Raw genomic sequence first — 22,335 nt, 5'->3', positions numbered from 1 at the left:
TATACTATATATTAGTATGATTTAGAGAAGGCCATAAAAGAATTTTGTCATTCGGCATCTTATATAGCTTTTCTATGAGAGGAAAGAATAAGCATGAGGTAATTTTGGTTTTTCCTTTTTCTCCAAACTTCACCTTGTATTTTGTTTTGCATTCAGAATGTATGAGCATCAATAAGATCTTAATCAACACCTGTATATTTCTAACAATAGTTATATCACCATAGAATCAGCAACATATATGGATATCGAGATATCATACTGGAACATGACATACATATAAAAGTAAACAAAGTAAGAGAGTTAACCATTCCAATTAAAAAAGAAAATGTTTGTTTCCCAAAACCTCAATTAACTACGAAGAACCTAAGAATTTATATTGATTTTCCATCAACTTCCCAGAAAGATTTATGTATTGTAGTTAGGTACATGACAAACGAAGGTACAAAATGCATATTCTTATTGATTTGTTGCATATACTGGTTTGAAATTTCTGTAAGCAACAACTGCATAAAAAGGGTCTGATCTAGACATCCCAAGCAATCTCATAATCCCACTAAGAGGTGAATTATCAACCTTTCCAGGAAATTTCCTGACTACCTCAGGCTGTGTAAAACCATCTACACATTGGAAGTATTGCAGAACCGATTGGATTCGGCTGTATTCAGTTCCATCCCTCCAAGCTCTGATTGCTTTTTCATAAAATAATCGATTGCTGAAGCTTACAATAAATACACCACCAGGTTTAAGCACCCTAAACGCCTCAGCAAACACCTGTAAGAAGCAATTAATTAATTCTGTCACTAAAGCTAACCAATTTAATAAAGAACTTCATAGTTACAGGACAAGAACTTGTCTATATCACTCTTATAATAATTTCAGCAGTTTCTATTTAGACAAATACGAGCAAGATAGTTCCAATAAACAAAACAAACCATATGTTTTTTTTTTCCTGAGTTTTGGAAAGACTTGAAACCGAAACAAATTTGGGAATTGATCCAAATCAGTAATAAATTAAGTGGCTTTACAGTTCTTGCCCTTCAGATAGGATAAGGTTTGTCAATTATGCTTGCAGTTAGAAGCTGTGTGCATAAGGCAAAATTTAAAGAGCAGCAATATAAAAAAGATTGGAGACGATGACTTGAACGTTGTATTTCACATATTATTACCACCATATCTATGGTAGAACATGAAGCAAGAAGTAATCTCATATCATTTGAAATCATGATTTGTGCAATTTAGACTTAGATTCCCCAGTGATATTTCTCCCTACATTTAGATGAAGTTAACTATGTTAGAATATATAGGTAGTGCATTAGCAAAAAAAACTGATAATCTCTTCAAATACTAGAATTCTTGTAATGATCCTCGTCTTGGAAGTGTGTGCCCTCAAAGCCATTTTTGTTAATGAAATCTGGAGATACTAGTTAATGGTTTGTTCATTATTATGCATTTGTAAAGTTCTGCTCATAAACATTTGACCTCGAAGATGGAGGGCAAAATACCCAGCAGGCTGTAGTTTATGGAATAATAAAGTCATTACTTTCAAGATAAGGCACAAAAGGTATTAGTGCTGCTAGTCTTAAAAGTAACATTGAATATCAACAAGTCACTGTTGCATGTCATTTTGAGGCCAAACACATTATCTCATGTGGATAGATTAAACAAATTTATCTTCTATTTGGACTTCAATTGGTAGGAAGATATCCAACAAGGAATCAATCAAATAAAGTTATTAATATGAGGAAAATGATGCAATTAAACATTAAATCTTAGATCATAGAGTTGATGCTAGCTACATCTCATTCCATAAATGTTAGTACAAAGGTGATACTTGTGAAATTATTTTTCTTGTGGTTTTCCAGAAGAACTATAAGCTCATTGATGATTTGACTTCTTCATTCTCTAAGAGAACATAGCTATAGAGCAAAAGATAAATGTAATCATGGTTGAGAATCATTGCTGACTCCTTGCATGGGCACCAACATGGGCAGAGCTAGGATTTTGATGAAAGGGTGCCAAAGTCTGATAACTTTCTCATATTCATGCAACTTGAAATTAATAATAATTATAAAAAATACTTTCAAAATATTTTAAAAATTTTAAAAATAAAGATAATTATTCTTATTGGTATTTAACTGATAATTTTATCCTTTATTTCTTTGTTATCACAAAAATCAAAAAATAATAACGACTGTAGCCTCAAAGAATCAATATTTATTCAAAAAAAAAATTTATCCAGCTCTATATTGTGGAAACTTAATATATTATTTATATTGGTGGCATGAAGTATTTAAAAACTTGAATAGAATTGACATCTCACAATGAAAACCGATCAAGAATTGAGCATGGGCACAACAAATAATAAAGAAGAGCACAAAAATCCAACAAAAATAAGTTTGAAAGGAAGACAAGACTGCAATGAATTACACTATCGAAGCTAATCAGACACTTATATATAAGAATAGGACCAACATTATGGATGGGATACACACACATATCAACAATGTCATAAATTCTAGTCCTATCAGCCCCAAGATAGAGAGAGAGGATGAGGGACTAAGATGATGCAACTAAATCATAAGTTTGGGTTCCTCTGGAGGGAGGGGGGGGGGGGCGGGGTGGGAAGGGAGGGAGGGGGAGGGAGAGAGAGAGAGAGAGAGAGAGAGAGAGAGAGATATGCTTTCTGCCCTTTGCCTAGAGCGTGGAATAGAGACACCACACAATCTCAAAAAGATTGAAAGAGATTGAGAGGGAGGGAGGGAAGGAGGAGAGAGGCTATTAGTCGGTTTGTTTCTCTAATAAACTCCTATAGTTCAGCATCTAAGATAGAAAGAGATTTTTCTTCGCAAGAAAAAAAATAAATCTTTTGAAATTTGAGATAGGAAGAAAGCATAATAATCTAAATTTCTCTAATGTGAGAAGCTGAATGGGATTCAAAGCCGAGAGTGGGGGCCCATACATGTATATGGGGATAGCTTGAAATTGTAGGGTGCAGGGCACAGCTGCCCTTAGGAGCACTTGGCTCCAACTCTAGGCACCAAAGGAGATCAGCCAGTAATCAATTTGCACATTCCAATTAGGACTATACATGGCCAGGTTGCCTAACAAAGGGTAATATTTGAGTTCTTGCATGAAGTGGAATAGTTTTTGTATTTGAATCTTAGACGTGAGAGAAGTTCTACTGGTTGTCTCAATGCAGAGAGATTCGATATTGTGAGGACATAATCCGTTCTACACTTAGGATTAATATATGTCAAAGATATCCCAATATTGGAAGGAAAAGGAGTGCAGTTAGTGGTTTACTTCTAAAGCTCTAAAGGTTGTGACTAGTCAAGTTTCAAAGAAATGTAAGGCCTTTCACCTACTTCCAATAGGAGACTACATTCATATCATATATCTAGTGATCTTGTGTCAAATTGGTAGGTCTCTTAGCATGGAGAATGCATCAGTCCCTTAGGTGAGCGAAAAGTGATAGCTTTAAGTATGGGCTCTAAGAGAGACTTCAAGAGTTTTGAGAGTGTCACTTGTAATAGTTTCATTTCAAATAAATTTTTGCTCTCTCTCTCTCTCTCAATTCTCTTCTTCCTATTTTACACCTTCGAAAATGTAGGGAACAAGATCTTGGCAAATGCACCACAGATCCTATCACCTAGACATGATGTGAACCTAGAAAGATTTGCAAGAATCGCTTCAATATTTTCTAGGGTATATTCAACTCTGTTCCACCCGATCTTTCCGATATTTACTTTCTTCCTACTATTCTTCATCTTCTATATTTGAAGCTGTAGACCACTATGCTTAAAAGAATTCCATGATATATGAGCTAGTCCTAGAACAAAGGACCTAATCCATTCCCATCTAGTGTGCGCACATATGGAGTGGTTTAGAGCTTAATGACATTCAAATAGAACTTCATTAGTAATGATTCAATCTGAATTCACAAAGGAAAACATGCAGAAATAGGGTGCACCATGTGCTATTTTTCATATGATGAGGAGCACTATGACCGATTGTAGTCCCCCCATATACAATTGATTTGTCCACCATTTTCACCATCATTAGTGGAGAATTCAAAGGAATCTGAAGATTAAGGGGCGTATAGGGATATAGTTAGAATTAAAACAATGAAATCTTATTAATTCATTGACTTCTACCTTTAAAAATCTTAACTAGTACTGCCAAATATGTATAACCTTTAGGGTTATGGTCAAGAATACCGTCTGCACTACAGATATATAACAGAACATTTTAAACAAAATATCCTCTTTAATCAATATCATTGGATCTCAAAATATATCGATAGTGAATTTTGGTTCTCTTACCAAATTATGGCAAGAAATTTTGAGTCCAACATAATCAAAGGATTGAAGAAAATGCTTTAAGGATTTAACCCTTTATAGAATGCATCTTGGTTAAAGAGAAGATGAAACATTTCCAGGGAATTAATAATGTAAGTGCCTATTTGGAAAGTTGATCCAACAGGTTGGGCCAGAGGAGAGTGTGCATGGCAATGGGGGTTTGGGAGTGGGGAAAGGGAGGGAGTGGGAGAGAGAGAGAGAGAGAAAGAGAGCATGCCAAGGGATTGAAAGACCTTGAGAGGTCTTTTTTTCTAATTTCACAGCTACCGAGCCTTGTGAACCCCCTGCACTCTACCTCCCCCTCTCCTGCTCCTCCCATCCTTACTCCTGTGCTCCCTCTCTCGCTCATCCTGCTAGAACTGCAGGAACTTCCAAAAGAGCCCTTAGAGTTAACCACCAAAACGAAATGTTAATGTTAGACTAACCAGTGCATGATTATGTATAAGACTAACATATAACTTATTTGTTCGTGTAATGCACTCTCATGGCACATATGGCATCATAATTGACATTCTCATGCATATTGCACCACTAAATTTGTGGTGAATTTCACTGCATTAGCAAAACCTATCCAACATTGTGCACCTCAAGGTTTACATGCTCTAGATATGTTCCATAGTTTAATATAAGTTAATGTTGTGACAAAAGATCAGCTTGCTCCAGAGATCTGTGTGGTTTTGTGGCAGTTGTTTCATGAGTTGGATATAAATTTGGTAAAGGTTATAATGCAAGAAAAGCTGAGGGTTTAAAAATGACTGTTACCACTTGCAGTGTCTAAATTAGAATGAAGCAATATATATACAGTTATCTTCACACCTCCATACAATAAAAGTCCATATCAAAGGAAATTTAAAAGAGAAGTTTAAAGGCATGCTCATGGATGGGAGTGTTTTAAGCAGAAAATGTTAAACATCCAAAAGACACTTCCACGACAGCTTAGTTAAACTATGTTCAACCCTGAAATTACCCAATTTTTCTCCTTACTGGAAGAGGATGACCTTCATACATAAGGTGAAATGTGGAAGAGATAAAATAAATAAATAAAGAGAAAAAAGGTAACAGGAAGAGAAAAATCTAAAGGTTTTATGGAGTATTTGCCTCTTCATACTTCTATTTCCAAATAATTAATTCATGTTTTACCAATTATTGGAATTTCTTACGATAAATAAAGTTCTAATCATTTTCAATTCTTCTTGTTTCTTTGTCTTCAGTTTGTTTTGTCTGTTTTCTTGTATGCCCTTTAATTATATCTGAACTGCATGTCACATTGGTTCCAATGTAAGTTACAAATTAGTGAGGCTTGGGGCACTTCCCAATTTAAAATTGAACTTTCTTCTCCATTTAACAGGACCAAGATGAGAATCTTTTCCACCATATAGAATGGTTAACCAACCTCTTATATAAACATACCTTGATGTTTCGATAACTGCTTTTGCATTGACCTTTCATCATTGAATTGGACAAAATAAGGAGTTTAAAGAGGCAACAAGGGAAAATTGTTATCTATTTCCTTCCCATTGTCAACAGAGAATCTTTCGGCAAAAAAAGAACTATATCATTTTTGATATTTGTTTTTTTTCATTTTTTATAAATATTTCAAGTCACAATAATTCATATGTACTACTTTCACATGTATTTAATTGCACAAATTAAACAATAAGGTTTCATGAGTGTACATTCATAAGTTGAGGAAGTTTAGACATAGTATAAAACTAACTACAGATGCATGAAATAAGTCTGATGACACTAATTTGTTCATATGATAGCATAAGATGTTAAAAAACAAATAAAACCATCAGATTAACAGGAAGAAATTTGCCTATATATTTTGATGCGGATGCATGTAATCTTATTCAAGCATTGGTATAAAATACTTGAATGAAGCTTCTGTGATATGTCGCAAGGGTATCCATAAGGGAGAACAAGAAGTTTTATGCTTTTTGTTTTCACCCAATCCCAATAAACAAACATATGGACTTTAAAGCACATATTGTTGTATATCTAGTTTAAAAGATGAAGGAGACAAATCAAGTAAAGCTTGAAGAACAAGGAACTGAATAACAAATTTGATCAGCAGCATATTTTGCATAAGTTTCAAATGAAGCTAATCATAAACCATTAATTGGAGTCGCATTTCTTACTTTTATTGAAAGATTTTTTTCTTTACTTTAATTACAATTTAAGAAAACATGGATCAAGGTTCCTTCTACACAACCCTTTTACTATTCTCGATTAGACCAGATAAAATTTTCATTTTTCATTAAAAAAAGATTATGCTGAGCAGTTCTCTGAATGTAGACATGAGACAAACAGCATATATCGATATTAAAATTATGTACCATGTAGATACCTATTATTTATATAGTTACACTTACACCATAAGGATAAATCATATAACTGCCCACCAATCTTTGCCCTACCAAATTGGGTTTGGTGTTATGAATTTTCATCCGCCAATAATTCCTGTCAAGAACCAACATGATATACAAGCTATCCCAAATCCTTTCTAACAAACTCCATTCTTTCATAAAGATCCATACAAGGATTAAAACAGTGCACCCCAATACCATGCTAGCTAGACACATAGTATGTGTCAAGCCATGCTAGTGCTAGGCACATAATGGCATGCATGGGGCACATAATGGCATGCATGGGGCACATAATGGCATGCATGCACTAGGCATGGCATTGAATGTAGTTACTGCATGTCAACAAGACACCAGCATGACACATGCCGATTGGCACAAAGAGCACTTTAATCCTTGAATTTGAATGCTTCCATATCCGCCATTTCAACGTGTTCCCCATCACTTTGACAATAATTAGTACAACTCCAATATATCCATTCCCAATCTATCATTCTTAATTTACTACACATCCTCATTTTGTTACATTCGACTTTTTTTCCAAGATCACCTCATCGTCCAACATTCAATGTCATTTTATAAATTATCCCTTTAAGTTGCTAAGTATGTATCAGTCATATGGCACCCTAAAAGAACATCTTCTATTCATCCATATAGGTCAAAAATTGTTAACTATTATTTCATCCCTCTTTTACAACAGGTCTTCTATGATGAAACCAATTACTCTGTGCTACCATTTGTTAATTCTGACAGGGTCTTATCTTACATTATATTTTTGCTGAAATTTCATCATAAGCCTTTTTCTTCTATATTTTCCTCCACAGATTTAAATTAGCATTTAACATCATCCTCTTCTCACCAATGTTGCCTGGACACTCATGTCCAGCTCCAAAATCTGTGCCGGATAAATATCCTTGTCAAATATGCATCGGATGCTTGGATACTTACGAAGTTCTTTGGTAAATATTCTTAAAGATTAGAATTGGGTAGAACTTTTCCACTAATTAATCAGTTGAACTCTTCCAACAACGAGTTTGATCATCTAATCTGATATTAGGAGTGAGTAATTGTTCTTATTTTGAGATTTGTTAAGAATGTAGGTATTGAAACAACTTTGCAAACTATTATTTTGTTGATATCCTTAAGTTAGTTGGAAAGTTTGAATACGAAATATGTATATTGAAAGGTCTTAACAAACAACACCTTTCTAATATTTCTTTTAATGTTTAAAGGTATAAATACATAATTTGGTTATATTTATATGTTATTCTATCTATCCTTGTATCTCTCTCTTCTCCTGAGTTAGATATTTGGATACATGTCCGAATCCAATTCTTGTATTTATGTCCATGCAACACTGCTTCTCACTAATCAACATCAATTTTCTGCATGTAGCACACAGCATAGCCTATCCTCTTGAATGGTAGCAATTACCACATAGTTCCACAAGGAGAAAAGTAGATTGATGATAATCAAGTAATTGCAGTTATCATTTATAATAGACACCCAATAATTCCTTTTCCTTCATAAAAGGTGGTGAAATTTGTCATTTTCATCAGCATTCTTGCTATGGAGTGTAGCATACAAAAGGATTTCAGCATCATATCAAGGCATCTCAACAATAAGGCGAAGATACAGGGGAGGAATGATGGAGCTATACGTAGTTGCAGTAATAAACCTTGATTTCGTTTACCCTTAACTCCTTATTCAACAAAAGTGATGCATCAATGTGTACCCATTTACGTAAAGAACTTCCCGTAATGGTTCCTTTCCGCACTAAATTCTTCAAGAATAATTTGGCAAAATAAGGGCAAATTACAAGTACATTCTAATTTGAGTTTTGCATGGCACAGTAGCTAATGACAAGAAAGAAGCAACTGCAAAAATTAACCACTAAAGAACTAGATAAGACTCATCATCTACAGTGGATTCAGACATGTCAAGCTACCATGAAACAGAAAGTTTGCTTTGATTTCAATTTCATGTTGGTTCACCTTTCAACAAAAACACATCATATGGAATGAAAGCAGTTATTGCCATTCTACCACAACTGCATCTAACCCAAATTGAATTAAAACCAGTGGAGAAAAAGGAACATTGCGGAGATTTACGACAATTACAGAATTAAATGAAAATCTTTAGTAGATGAGGCAAGAAGACAGCGTACCTTCTCCGGCCACTGGAGATACTGCACACTCACCGTACAAAGCACAGCATCAAAGCTGCAGCTCTCAAGCTGGAGCTCCTGATCTTGGTTCAAATCCTTGACGAAAAAATGGTCCAATCTTGGATTCTTGGCCATCTCCTGGGCATTGAGCCCATGGCCCACCACCCTCTTGTACTCCACCTCGTTTGGCAGGTGGCTGACCCAGGAGCTCATGAGGTCCAGAATCTCCCACCCAGGGGCCAACTTCTCTCGGTAGAGATCAGTTAGCGTCGAGATGAAGCCATCGTCGACGTGGGTCACGAAGCGAGGGTAGGAGTAGAAGTCTCGGTCCGGGAGGGTGTTGAGCTTGGTCCGGCCTTCGCTGGCGAGGACGAGGCGTTTGATTTTGCCTACCGACGAGGATGGAGAGGAAGCGGACGGGTTTTCCGGTGGGTTGGGACGGGAGGAGGATGCTGAGATTTGTGGGAGGCGAGGAGAGGAAGGAGGTTTGGGTTTTGGCCATGGTTTGGGGGGTGGATGAATGGAAAGCATGAGAATGGAACGGAGGGTGTATTACCCTCAACGATTCTGGGTTTGTTGAAACTGGACGAGCTCGTTCTCCTCGGAAAAGAGAGGGCTCGTGGCGTTCAACGATTCAATGATCGGAAGACAAATGGATAACGCAGACCCGCTCCAAATATAGCAATATATGTGTGTTTGAGCTTGTGGATCCGATCGAACGAAATTTTTTTCTAATTTCAAAAAAAATCATATCCTGCATGGCGTGGACCATGCCAAAAGGTTGTCCTATTCTTGTCAGCCTTATGTATCATGCATTAGTCTCGGTGATTGGCCTATAGAAATGAGACGACCTGATGAGTAAAAATAGAAGCCAGACAAGTAAAATTGAACTAGATTCTGGCCTATTCTTGAGCTTGAGCTTGAGCTTGATGAAAATATTACATTTGCCTTGCACCAGCATATTGGAGTTGTCACCAAAAGTAACATCGCGTTGCATACTTTCATCCAAATCAACAAACAATTCCTTCTTTTCCATCATGTAGTTGCTTGCACCGGTATCAAGATACCATGCATTGTTTTCATTCTTCTCATTTTCATTATGAGCCAACATCAAAGTAGAAATCACCCCATCAATACTCTCTTTCTCAATAATATTAGCTTACTTTCTAACTTTATTAATTTGTTTTGCCCAACATTCATTGCTATAGTGCCCATACTTGTGACAATTGAAGCATCGCACATTTCTCTTATCAAAGCTTTATTGATTGGAATGATGATTGAAATTGCTTCTTGACCTTCCTCTTAGAGAGAATGATAATTGGCCTCTCCCATCATGCCTTCCACCTTTTCCTCTATAATTGGAGTTTCTTCTTTGATTACTAAATTCTCTTCCTTGGTTTCCATAACCTCTTCTATGACCTCTATAACTTTCTCCTCGATTCTCATAGATTCTATCTTGGCCTCTTTGAGTACCAGCAACATGGCATTCTTCCTTGACATCTTGCAAAGAGAGTTTGGATTGGAGAGCTTGTTCTGAAAAACTAGAAAACTTCTTGCTCAATCTATGCTTATGAACTTGTAGCATTCCCATCAAATGATCAATTGTTACGGTGCTCAAGTCTTTTACCTCTTCAATGACTACCACCACATGTTCGAATTTTGAGATCAAAGAATACAAAATTTTCTCCATCACCCTAACATCATCAATCTCCTCGCCATTTTTTTTCATTTCATCCACAATCGACAATGCTCTTGAAAAATAATCTAAAACGAACTCCGACTCATTCATGCTCAACTCCTGAAATTCTCTTCTCAAAATTTGAAGCCTCATCTTCGTAACTTTGTCAATACACCTATGAGCATTCTTGAGAATTTTCCATGACTCTTTTGAAGTTTTGGCATTAAAAATTTTCTCAAAATTAGCTTCATCAATGACTTGGTAGAGAACAAATAAAGCTTTTTTATCTCTCTTCTTTGACTCTTTGAGAATATTTATTCGACCTTCGATAAGCCCCTCTTCTTCTTGTGGTGAGCTGGGTTCTTTAAACCCTTTTTCAACTATCTCCCATAAATCTTGAGATTCCAATAAAACTTTGATTTGAATACTCCAACGATCATAGTTTTCCTTAGTTAATTTAGAAAGTTGAATAGGAAGCATATTACTCTCCATTTTAATTAATGATTATACTGATCAAGCTCAAACTCAATACTCTTCAAAAAACCCTAATTTCAAATCCTAGAGCAAGCAAAGCACAAGGCACCCACTAAATCCCCAAACCAAGCTCTGATACCAATTTTGTTGGAGCAAAATAGATACTAATAACATGCAAATGGCATCAAATAACAATGAAAAATAGAGTTGAATAATGGGCCACGAGATAGCCTCAAATCTACTTCAAAAAACTCCACATTTCAACCACAAAAAACTGAAAATATAGCTTACAAATAAAAAGATGCCTTTTTTTTTCTTGTAGTCTTTTTTTTTAACACAAAAATCTGCTCAAGAAATTTCTCCTACCAAGCTCTCACCATCCTCTTCTTCTTTTCAAAGAGAAACTTAAAAGACACTCTCATACCATAAAAACCATAGGCTAGTTTTTCTCTTTTTTTAACATAAAATGAGACTTAAACAAAGAGATCATTAAGTACCCTAAAAAACTAGAAATTACATAGGATGTCATAAAGCAAAAGGTTAAAAGAAACCCACTAAATTGGTTTTACATGTCCAACAAGAAGAAGAGGTGGTGCAGCTATGTCTATGGACCGAAACAAGGTATTTGTCATGCTTCCATAAATATCATACATCTCTTATTAATAGTTGTTGATGAAATATCTTTCATTATTATGATAACTCTATGCCTCTCATCTTCTATGACAGCTAGATGACTGGGTTGTTTGCAAGTTTACCTGAGGCCAAGTGCTCGCAAAGAATTGTCTAGTACAGAAGTCCCTACAATGGATAGAAGAAAGTTGGAGGTGCTAGAAATAGAGAATCAACCTTTTATATTCCTAAGCTAGGATAACCCGATTTCTCAGCCAGCTGGCAATACCCTCCCATAGCTCACCAAAGCATTGGACTGAGAGATGGAGTCTTGTACTTCTACGTTGACATTGCATGAAATCTCACTGCAGTATCCAACTCCTGATGAGCCAGATGAGATTATTGAATCACAATCAATTGATGAGATCCTCCAACAATTTGTTAATGCACCTGATGAAGGCCCCGATGTCAAGTAGCATGACATCATGATCTTTCCTCTTCCTTAGTTGCTTGACTAGAAGTTGCAGGAAACACCTCCTAGTTCTACATAGGCTGGTGAATTCTTATGTTTTGAAATATATTTATGACCTTATGAATATTAGTGTAGGGTACATAATTGAAGATGAAAATATGAACTATGTATGTTGAGTTTCACCGAGAGATGAAAAATTACTGCTTCCCAACAAACATTATGCTTTGCATTGATGTGATTTTCTACAATCCTTTTAGATTGTTTATTTCTGTATTGATTTAGTAAATCGCAGCTTCAATTTTTAGCTGAGATTATGAAAATATAAAAAGGAAAACAATGAAAGTACTAAAAGTTTTTATGGAAAAGGAATACTGAAAAGCTAATTTTTTCAGGTAACTAGAGTCCTTGTTAGTTCTATGTGAATTCAATGTTGCTGCAGTATCTTCTTTTGCATATTCCTTCAAGCTAAATGATAAGTAATGATTGTCTTTTGGTTTTTTAGTAGTTAGGTAATAGTTGATTGAAAAGGCTCTTAGATCAAAATCAAGATTTTAAATCCTATGCAATGCGGGCATCCTGGTTTCCCTACAAAATAGGATGCCCTGCATCCTACCCCATCCTAGTGGTCATCCCATTTGAACGTCCAACTAATTGCCTAGGAAGATGGAGGAATTCTTCTTTTCTTCCTCTCACTTTCTTTCTTGTCCTCTTTCTCTTCTATTTTGGCTGCAATGGCGATGACCCAATACTTATAAAATCTTAGTGTCTTAACATGTGGATCAAACTTCATCACACATGTTATTTTTCTCTAGATGGTGATCATTTTACTATAAAACAATCCGACCAAATAATACTTTTACTTCAAATCTCAATCACGTCAACTCTTAAAGGAAGTGGATGGTAGGTATGCAAATTTAAGAGAGAGGGAAGGGAGGTGAAAAAGAGAGAGAGAGAGAGAGGGAAAAGGAAAGAAATAAAAAAATAAAAAGAAGAAGGGATAGGTGAACTGAATAATGAGTTAATAGGGGAGGGAAGAAGAAAAGGAGAGAGAGAGGGGGAGGGAAAATTCTCTCTCTTCAAGATCTATATGGATAGATAAATGTGGGATTTTGAATGCTTTGAGATCTGTTTGGTTGGTGATCAATCGATGATTTTATACGAAGGAAGGAGAATCTTTTTTTCATGTGAGATATCCTTGTTCCATGTCTACTGTGCATGCGCATCAAGAAGGGTAAAAAAGCACATAATACTAGAACTCTAGCTAAGGTGCTGAGCCCCCATGACTACTGAGCCTTTTCTCATTGGAGGAAAAACACGGAAGGAGGAGGAGCCCCACAAACCAAGCTTCCACCACCCTCCTTCCTAGTGATGACGTCAACACATTAGCAGAGAAAAAAAAGGTAAAGAATAATCACTTTTCTTCCTTCTTCCTCCTGGTGATGAGCTGAAGCATCATCGAAAAAGACTAAGGGCATGTCTCGACCTAGACAGCCATATTGGTAAGTCACCTAGCCAAAATGAAAGTGGGGCAACCAAGACGAATGATAGAAGTGAATTTTGAGGTCTCGTACCAATCCTTCATGCTATGTTCTCCGTAGAATGGGATAGGGCATCTAGGATAGCTCCCATCCCATTGAGACTTCAATCATTGATCAAAAGAGATCTTTACTATACTAACATAAGTTGTCTTGTATGGGACCTATATATTTTCACACTGACGGTTGCAAGCAAACTGAACAATTTGAGCTCACCTCGAGAAAAAGTCGATTAAAAAGTTAGGCAATCCAAGGTTGAAATAAGAAAATATACTCGATCTTAATTTTGAATCAAGCCAAAAATTGAGCCGGCTCAATCGGCTTAATAGAACTCAAAATATTTATAACAAAAGTGTTATATTATATACTTTATATTATCTAATTACTGGACTAAAGTTTTATTTGTTTATTTTTTGAATCAGTTATATATGAATTCATCTCCTAACCAAGTTGTGAACCAAGCATAATTTGATCAAGCTTTTAGTTCAAATTTCAACTAAGCTTAATTTAACTTCCAACTAATTTCATTTGGTATAGGAGTATCAACTTGATCAGTTAGGATTGTGTTAGGCTGGACTTGAAATTAAGGTTGAAGTGAACTAAAAATGATGATCAACAAATAAAGCTTGAATCGAAGTCCAAGCTAGAAACTAATTTCAAATCAAACTTGATCTGCTTTATGTTTGACCAAAGTGGGCTAAAAAATACCCTTGTCTACTGCTTTATCTCCACTTCCATTCGTGCGATTGCCAAAGTCGAGTTATCCCTACCTGACGACTGGCTCACATGCATGGCACTTGTTAAGAGATTAAAATATGTAATCCCAAGATAAACATCGTATATCATGGAAATGTGATTTACACTTTGTGTATAATTTATCCTCTTAATCATGTCAATTAAGATTAGCCATTTGTGTTTTCACATGTTTACAAGGCATATACATATACATACACCCACACATAAAACAAATATATCTATATGTGTGCACGCGCGCACTCTTGTATTTTTTTTTTTTAATTGGAGAAGAGGGATGGAGATAATTAATCATCCCGCATTAAATGGTTAAACATTTTGAGTTGTCATTAGTACGCTCAACTTCATATATAACTCTTGGTGGTTGAGATAATTGGGGATTTAAGTTTGATCAAGCTTGCATCCTCAAGCATGACTTAAAAGTTAAGTTGGAGCCTCAAGAATAAAGTTTAACATACCTTCTTTCCTATTAGTTTGAGTCTAATCAAACAAAAGTTAATTTTGCAGCCTAAAGTATAAAAATCAAGCTTAGATTCTTTCCTATTTGTTTGAGTCCAACCAAGTTTTTAAACTAAGCTACAAAGAATCTATATCAAGAAAAACCTTAAATCAAGCCAAATTGAATCAATGTTGTATTAAGTTTGATTTAATCCTAGTTCAAGATTGAGTTAAAGTGCGTGCTGGTATTTGCCAGTGCATCATAATGCCACAGCACCACGATGTGGCATTAAATTTATACAGCGCATCGCACGCACACATTGTTGCAAGTTTTGTTTCCTTCCACGGCTCTCAGTTTTTTTTATTATTATTTTCTCTCGTTCTGAAATATTTCTTCCCCCATTTCACCATAAAGAACGGTGGAGAAACAAGCCGAATATGATTGGGAAATGTATTGTTGTCAGCAGAGTCGAAAAAAAATTGGCTAGAGAATTGCGAGAGTCCTAATATAAAACATGAAATGCGAGATAGGATATCTTGGGAAGTAGTGTTCTTTAATTTTTGAATGAAAAAGAGAAAAATATGCCGGCTTACTAGTAGGCCAATGCTTGTTAGAGAAATGAAAGCGGTTGGGATTACGTCTATTTTTGTGAGGGTAACCAAATGTAGGGTTCTAGTAGATGCGTCAAATGATGGCACTATGGTTTGCACCATGCGCACACTGTGATTTGCCAATGCTTTGTGGTATTAAATTTGTACAGCGCGTCATGCGCGCGCTGGGATTTGCCAGCGCGTCAAAATGCCACAGCGCACATTGTTGCGAGTTTTGTTTCCTTCCACGACTCAATTTTTTTGTTATAGATGATGTGCATCGCAGCCGCTTGACCCAGAGCTTGTGTGTTGAATTTGTCCACGTATTAGCTAATGCTACATCAGGCATATTCATCTGTAGAAAAATATGAACTATCTTATTCGCAAAGGTGACATATAGATCGAAACTGTAGCAAAGTAATTAATTGCTACAACGCGCGGCGGCGCACTGTCGTTTGCCACAGCAACAACGACGCGCTGTGGCATTAAATTTGTACATCGCACCGCGCGCGCTGTTATTTGCCAGCGTGTTATAATGCCACAGCACCGCGATGTGGCATTAAATTTGTACAGCACGTCGTACGCGCACATTGTTGCGAGTTTTGTTTCCTTCTACGACTCTCAGTTTTTTGTTTTCTTTTTATTTTCTCTCGTTCTGAAATATTTCTTCCACTATTTCACCATAAAGAACGGTGGAGAAACGAGCTGAATACGATTGGAAAATATATTATTGTTAGCAGAGTCAAAAAAAGTTGGCTAGAGAATTGCAAAAGTCCTGATATGAAACGTGAAACGCGAGATAGGATATCCTGGGAAGTAGTGTTCTTTAATATTTGAATGAAAAAGAAAAAAAGATGTCGGCTTAGTGGTTGGCCAATGCTTGTTAGCGAAATTAAAGCAGTTGGGATTATGTCTCTTTTTGTGAGGGTAACCAAATGTAGGGTTCTAATAGATGCGTCAAATGATAGCACTATGGTTCGCGCCGTGCACGTGCTGTGATTTCTCAATGCTCTGTGGCATTAAATTTGTACAGCGTGCCGCACGTGCACATTGTTACGAGTTTTATTTCCTTCCACGACTCAATTTTTTTGTTATGGATGATGTGCATCACAGCCGCTTGACCCAAAGCTTGCGTGCTGAATTTGTCCACGTATTAGCTAAATGCTGTATTAGGCATATTTATCTATAGAAAAATGCGGACTATCTTATCTGCAAAGGTGACATATGGATCGAAACTATAGCAAAGTAATTAATTGCTATAATGTGTGGCGGCGCGCTGTCGTTTGCCATGACACGCTGTGATTTGCCAGTGCGTCATAATGCCACAGCATCGCTCTATGGAATTAAATTTGTACAGCGTGCCGCACGCGCGCATTGTTGCTAGTTTTGTTTTCTTCCACGACTCAGTTTTTTTGTTATAGATGATGTTTGTCGCAATCTCTTGACCCAGAGCTTGTGTGCTAAATTTGTCCATATATTAGCTATTGCTAATATGTAGAAAAATGCGGACTATCTTATCCGCAAAGGTGACATATGGATCAAAATTGTAGCAAAGTAATTAATTGCTACAACTCGCAGCAGCGCGCTGTCATTTGCCACAGCAGCAACGACGCGCTGTGGCATTAAATTTGTACAACATGCCGCATGCGCTGTTATTTGCCAATGCATCGCATGTGCGCATTGTTGCGAGTTTTATTTCCTTCAATGAGAATCTTAATGTTATTTTGATGTTTACAAAGCCATTAAGGGCATACGGAAGCGCTAAAGCCATTAACTTAAATGATTAAGTATATAAATACTCAAGAAAGAAAAAAGCTATACATACTCGATACATTCATGATACACTCTTAAAAAAGGACTCTCAAGAACTCAGCATAGGATAAATCTTTTAGAAAAACTTGGAAAACCTAATTTTCAGTTTGACACAATTAAGAGTGAAGTTTTCTTAATAAGGGGCAATTCTATCTTTTTACTAGTCAAAGAGATGAAACTTGTATGTGCCATTTACCCTAGGTTCATTGGAATATCTTTTTATTTATTTAATGAGCTAAACTAACCTTAAGATGCAAAAAATCAGGATTAGAGTCAACCCCAAGAAGTTTGGAGTCGACTCTAATACAATTGGCATGCTTTGGCATGCTATGGCATACTATTGAAAACTTGGCACAAAGTTGGAGTCGATCCTAGAAAAATTGGAGTCAACCCTGGCACATTTGGTACGTCTGGCACAAGGTTCGGGGCGACCCCACAAATCAGCATTGAAGCTTGAACCGACCCCAACAAATTTCACAAGAAAAACAAGCCTCTGAATTTCTGAGAGGGCCGACCCCAGCCAAGCTCGAGTCAACCCCAAAAAGAGTTGAGTCAACCCCAGCTTGAAACGTCAGAAAAATAAGTCTCTTGATTTCCTGAGAGGGCCGACCTCAGCCAAGCTCGAGTCGACCCCACTATAGCTTAAGTCAACCCTAAGAAGAGTTGAGTCGACCCCAGCCTGAAATGATAGAAAAACGATTCTCTGGACTTTCTGAGAGGGTCGGCCCCAGACAAGTTCGGGTCAACCCCAGCCAAGGAGTTGACCCCAACAAAACATGAGTCGACCCCAGGCTATGGAACAGTAACATGAGCCGACTTCAAATTTGCTCGGGTCGACCCCAGCACGACTGACAGCATAACGGCTAATTCTATAAATATACTTTTTGGTGCTCCAATGGCTAGAAACGGCTAGTTTCTCCATTCCAACACCTAGAAAGTGACTAATAAAGGTTGAAGAAGTATTTAAGTGACACTATTCATTAGGGGAAAGAATTTTTTGCAAAAATCAAGTGTGCATTCAAGAGATATGAAAGTTCAAGTGTTCTACATTTAGTTGCTTCATTCAAATTCTGAAAGAAGGTGGTTGAGCAATCTTCAAGTGTCTTCAAGAGCTCTACCAACCCCTTAAGGAGTGAAACAACCTTGGCAAAGAAGATAAGAGAAATCTACAAAGCGATAACTATATTCTCAACTCTTCTTTTAGTGTATAATTGTATTACTTGCTCATTTAGGAGCTTCAAATTTTATCTCTATCTTTCTTTGTAAGGTTTGTTGGTGAGCCCGTAAAACCAACAGTGTAGATAGTTGGTATACCCGTAAAACCAACTGCTGGGTTTAATGGGTGATCTCCTAAAACTAATTGTAGGATTTTTGGATTGTGAGCCCGGTAAAATAATCCAACTATAATCCGAGGAATTATAGTGAATTTCTAAGGGGACGTTTGGGGAGTGGACGTAGGTGCCTTGGGGTGCACCGAACCACTATAGCTCTTTTGTATTTGCATTGTGTTAATTTTGCTTCCACTGCACTTATATGCTCTAACACAAACCAAAATAATTTACTCATCTATCAACTTAATTAAGGTTATAGAAATTTAGAAAACCCAATTCATCCCCCCCCCCCCCCCCCCTCTCTCCCCTTGGGTTGTTATCTTGGGCAACATTCCACGACTCTCATTTTTTTGTTTTTTTTATTTTCTCTAATTCTGAAATATTTCTTCCACCATTTCACCATAGAGAATGGTAGAAAAATGAGCCGAATACGATTGAAAAATGTATTATTGTCAGCAGAGTTGGAAAAAAATTGGCTAGAGAATTGCGAGAGAACATATGGTTAAAATTTGGATTTATTTGGAATTCATTTGAAAAGATTAACATCTAATAAAATTGCTAACTAATAAGATAGTATCAAGCTCAAATAAGTGAATTTTGCATGAAGGGTTGTCTTAGGGTTATTCATGTCTAAGGGGTGTGTCTTTCATATATTACATGTGGGTTGACTAAGTTTGACCAAGAGTTGACTCGAAATTTTGATGCACCTTTAGAATTTTGAGGTAGTGGCTGTGGGTGCATAACTTAATGTATTGATTTAGTATTTGATTCATCAGAGGAGCTTCTAGAAAGGGTGCATCTAGGTGTCTATAAATATATTTACTATCATTGCTCTTGTGTTTGCATGGATCAATGTTGCTCATTTGATATTGTGAACTAATCAAAATTTAAAATTTAAAAATATACATTGTTTAATAATAAAACTTTCAAAATTCAAATGTAAGTATTACTTAATTCCAGATAAAACACTAATTCTAAATCTGAAAAATGCCAGAAATGAATCTCCATTTACATCCAGTCGAATTTAAATCCACACAACCTCACTACAATAAAAGAAGTTACCAATGGCATTTTTAAGTGCCACTATAAGCAAAAATAAAAACCTCAAATACCTTTTCCAATATATTTTTGGTACTTTCTTAAATTTCTATATAATATTCTCAAAAATATATCATATAACCTAGGATTCAAGCTAATGATACTTGGTTTAAATGGAAAGCCCTTAATCATCAAGTTACAATATGTATTGCTATCGTACAAAAAGAGTTTATTTAACTTGTGCGTATATATTTAGGCCATTAAATAATTATTTAATATATATATTGATATTTCATATTTTAATCATTATTTTTATAAAATTATCTTTAATAAAAATGGAAAATGAACTAACTTTATTTTTTCCTTATGATATTTTTAAATTTTTTTAAGAATATTTAAAAATTAACTTCTATGTATTCTTGTATTCATATATAATTTTTTTTATGATCTCTAATGATACATAATTCATGATTATTTTTATTTGTCCTATAATAAAAATATACTAATTATATTTGAAGAAAATATTAATATTGTTATATTATATCTTTATCTTAAATAATTTTTGATTCTTAATACGCTAACTTATTGTGAATATCTTTATCGCAAGAGTTCTAGTCATGAAAAATTCAACGACTACCACAATTTAATATTTAGCAGAAATTCAAAAATCTCATAATTTATGATATAATTTATTGACATATTAGTTAAAACTATAATAGTAATTCTAGTCCAAGCACTTTAAGATATATACTACAAAATCTAAATCTATAGCAATATTTATAATAAACTGCCACTAACAAAAGATATATATTGAAATGTAGCGGCATTTGTACTATAATATAGCAAAGAAAAAGATTTTTAATTGCATAAAATAATAAATACCATAAGCAATTTGTTGCCAAAAGCGATTTTTGTTGTAATGCATATTTACTGAGTTGGGCGCAACTTAAATTAATAATCAGATAGAATACAATATGAGTAGTAAAGACCCTTATTTACTATGCTACATGGGGATATTTGGATGTCTGTAATGATATTTGAATATTTAGAACTACAATTCCAACTTTTAACTATTAGATATTAATTTTGGAAAAATACTTCTTTTCCGAATTAAGGTTTCATTTTTAACTTTCATGTTTCTAGGCTAAGAGACACATATTGTCTATATTGGGTTGAAATTTTTGTTTTTATATATACATCAATATGATGCATGAAATTATCTGTTAATTTATAATAGAATATGTCTTTTGTGCATTAGCTTGATATTTACCTTTTAACCAAATTCAAAATCTATAAAATTCAACACACTTTGTCCCACTTCAATTAGCATATAGTTCTCACGTTGTAGGTTTGAAAATTATCTTCTTGAAAATAAAATTTCAAATAATCTAAAGATAAAGGCATAATTTTTGCTTAGCAATTGAATTGATGTGCATTTTTAATGCATTTTTGAAATTTTATTTTAAAATTTAATTTGAAATTTGAGGTCCTATAATTTGATGCATAATTTTGTATTCTGTATAAATTGTGGCATTTGTTTTATGTATCAATTTTAGATTTTCCATTTATAGCTCAATATTTCCTGCTAACAAATAAAATATTTATTTTCATATGCATTTTTGAAATTTTATTTTAAAATTTAATTTGGAATTTGAGGTCCTTTCGATTGATGCGTATTTATTTTATGTATCAATTTTATATTTTCCATTTATAGCTCAACTCGCAACAAATAAAATATTTATTATTATTTAATTCGTATAATTTTGGTTTGGAGATATTTGATATGTGATCATTGCTTGCCCATGTATTCTCCATGATCGATCATGCATTATAGCCTTCTCCATACATCCAATTGATGTAAGTATCTATAGAGAAAAAAACCATGGCCGTGGTCCATAGAAGATAGGTTTGGAGTCATCACCAGCTCTTTAAAATAAGTAAAAGCTAAAAAATCAAAAGATAAGAGTAGATAAGAAGAGGATCATGAAATCTAATTGCTAAGTAAGACTTGAAGGTATTATTGGAAAAGGCTCAAAGATAGGGCACCCATCTAAACCTAGACATATAGGTCTAGGCATATATTTTATGTCAGAGGGGCCTAGGGCATACACACCATACACCTATTAAGTAGTTACATGATGATTGGTATCTAGAAACCAAAAATTTAAACCTCATGCACACCTAATAATGCTACAATTAGGGTTTAGATGGTATAAGAGCTTTCAGGAGTTAGATTAAGGGGGCTTGGACTTTATTTGTCTATTTAGATGTTTTGAAAATTAACAAAAAAAAGAGGGGGGTGTAAAGTACTATAATCTAGTTAACTAAGATGCAAGAATTAAGATGAAATAAATAAGAAAATAAAGACACAAGCAATCTTATCATCCATGAGCAAGAAAATTTATTAAAATCAAATCAATTACATGATATATGGAGATCATAAATTCATGCCAAGAAAAATAAAATAAAATAAAGGAAGGAAGAATTTGATGGGGGTAGATTGGCATGATTTAGCTTGCTTGCACATTTTTGGAGGAGACCTTTTAGGGATCTCCTCTAACTTAGACTCCTCTTTATTTTAAGCCTTTCTTGGATCTCAAATAGAGCCTACTCCTTATATTTGAGATATCTAGATTTAATAGAATTATGATAGAGGAAGATGGGAAGGGGATGGGCGGAGAGAAAGTTAAAGAGAATCTATGCTTAAGCTAAG

The 22,335-nt window shown here is 35.2% G+C and overlaps 1 protein-coding gene across 1 annotated transcript; it reads right to left on the bottom strand.

Moving 5' to 3' along the window:
• Positions 1–348: 348 nt before the first annotated feature.
• LOC103709943 (S-adenosyl-L-methionine-dependent methyltransferases superfamily protein) lies at positions 349–9,548 on the bottom strand. The gene is made up of 2 exons (XM_008795480.5): positions 8,892–9,548; positions 349–771 (listed from the first exon to the last, which is right to left on the bottom strand). Exons 1-2 carry the CDS (start codon positions 9,420–9,422, stop codon positions 457–459), a joined length of 846 nt encoding a protein of 281 aa, XP_008793702.4. The 5' UTR covers positions 9,423–9,548; the 3' UTR covers positions 349–456.
• Between the last annotated feature and the right edge of the window lie 12,787 nt (positions 9,549–22,335).

The sequence above is a fragment of the Phoenix dactylifera genome, chromosome 4, assembly GCF_051530095.1.
Source record: "Phoenix dactylifera cultivar Ajwa chromosome 4, Ajwa_hap1_PhDact_Kaust_v1.1, whole genome shotgun sequence".
Taxonomy (NCBI): domain Eukaryota; kingdom Viridiplantae; phylum Streptophyta; class Magnoliopsida; order Arecales; family Arecaceae; genus Phoenix; species Phoenix dactylifera.
This window is presented reverse-complemented; position numbering and strand designations above follow the sequence as displayed.

Bases quoted from the DNA above. Each gene is read 5' to 3' on its own strand.
- LOC103709943 (XM_008795480.5), bottom strand. From the start codon at position 9,422: ATGCTTTCCATTCATCCACCCCCCAAACCATGGCCAAAACCCAAACCT. The intron at 772-8,891 runs GTACGCTGTCTT...TGCTTCTTACAG, and splicing joins ATCTCCAGTGGCCGGAGAAG to GTGTTTGCTGAGGCGTTTAG.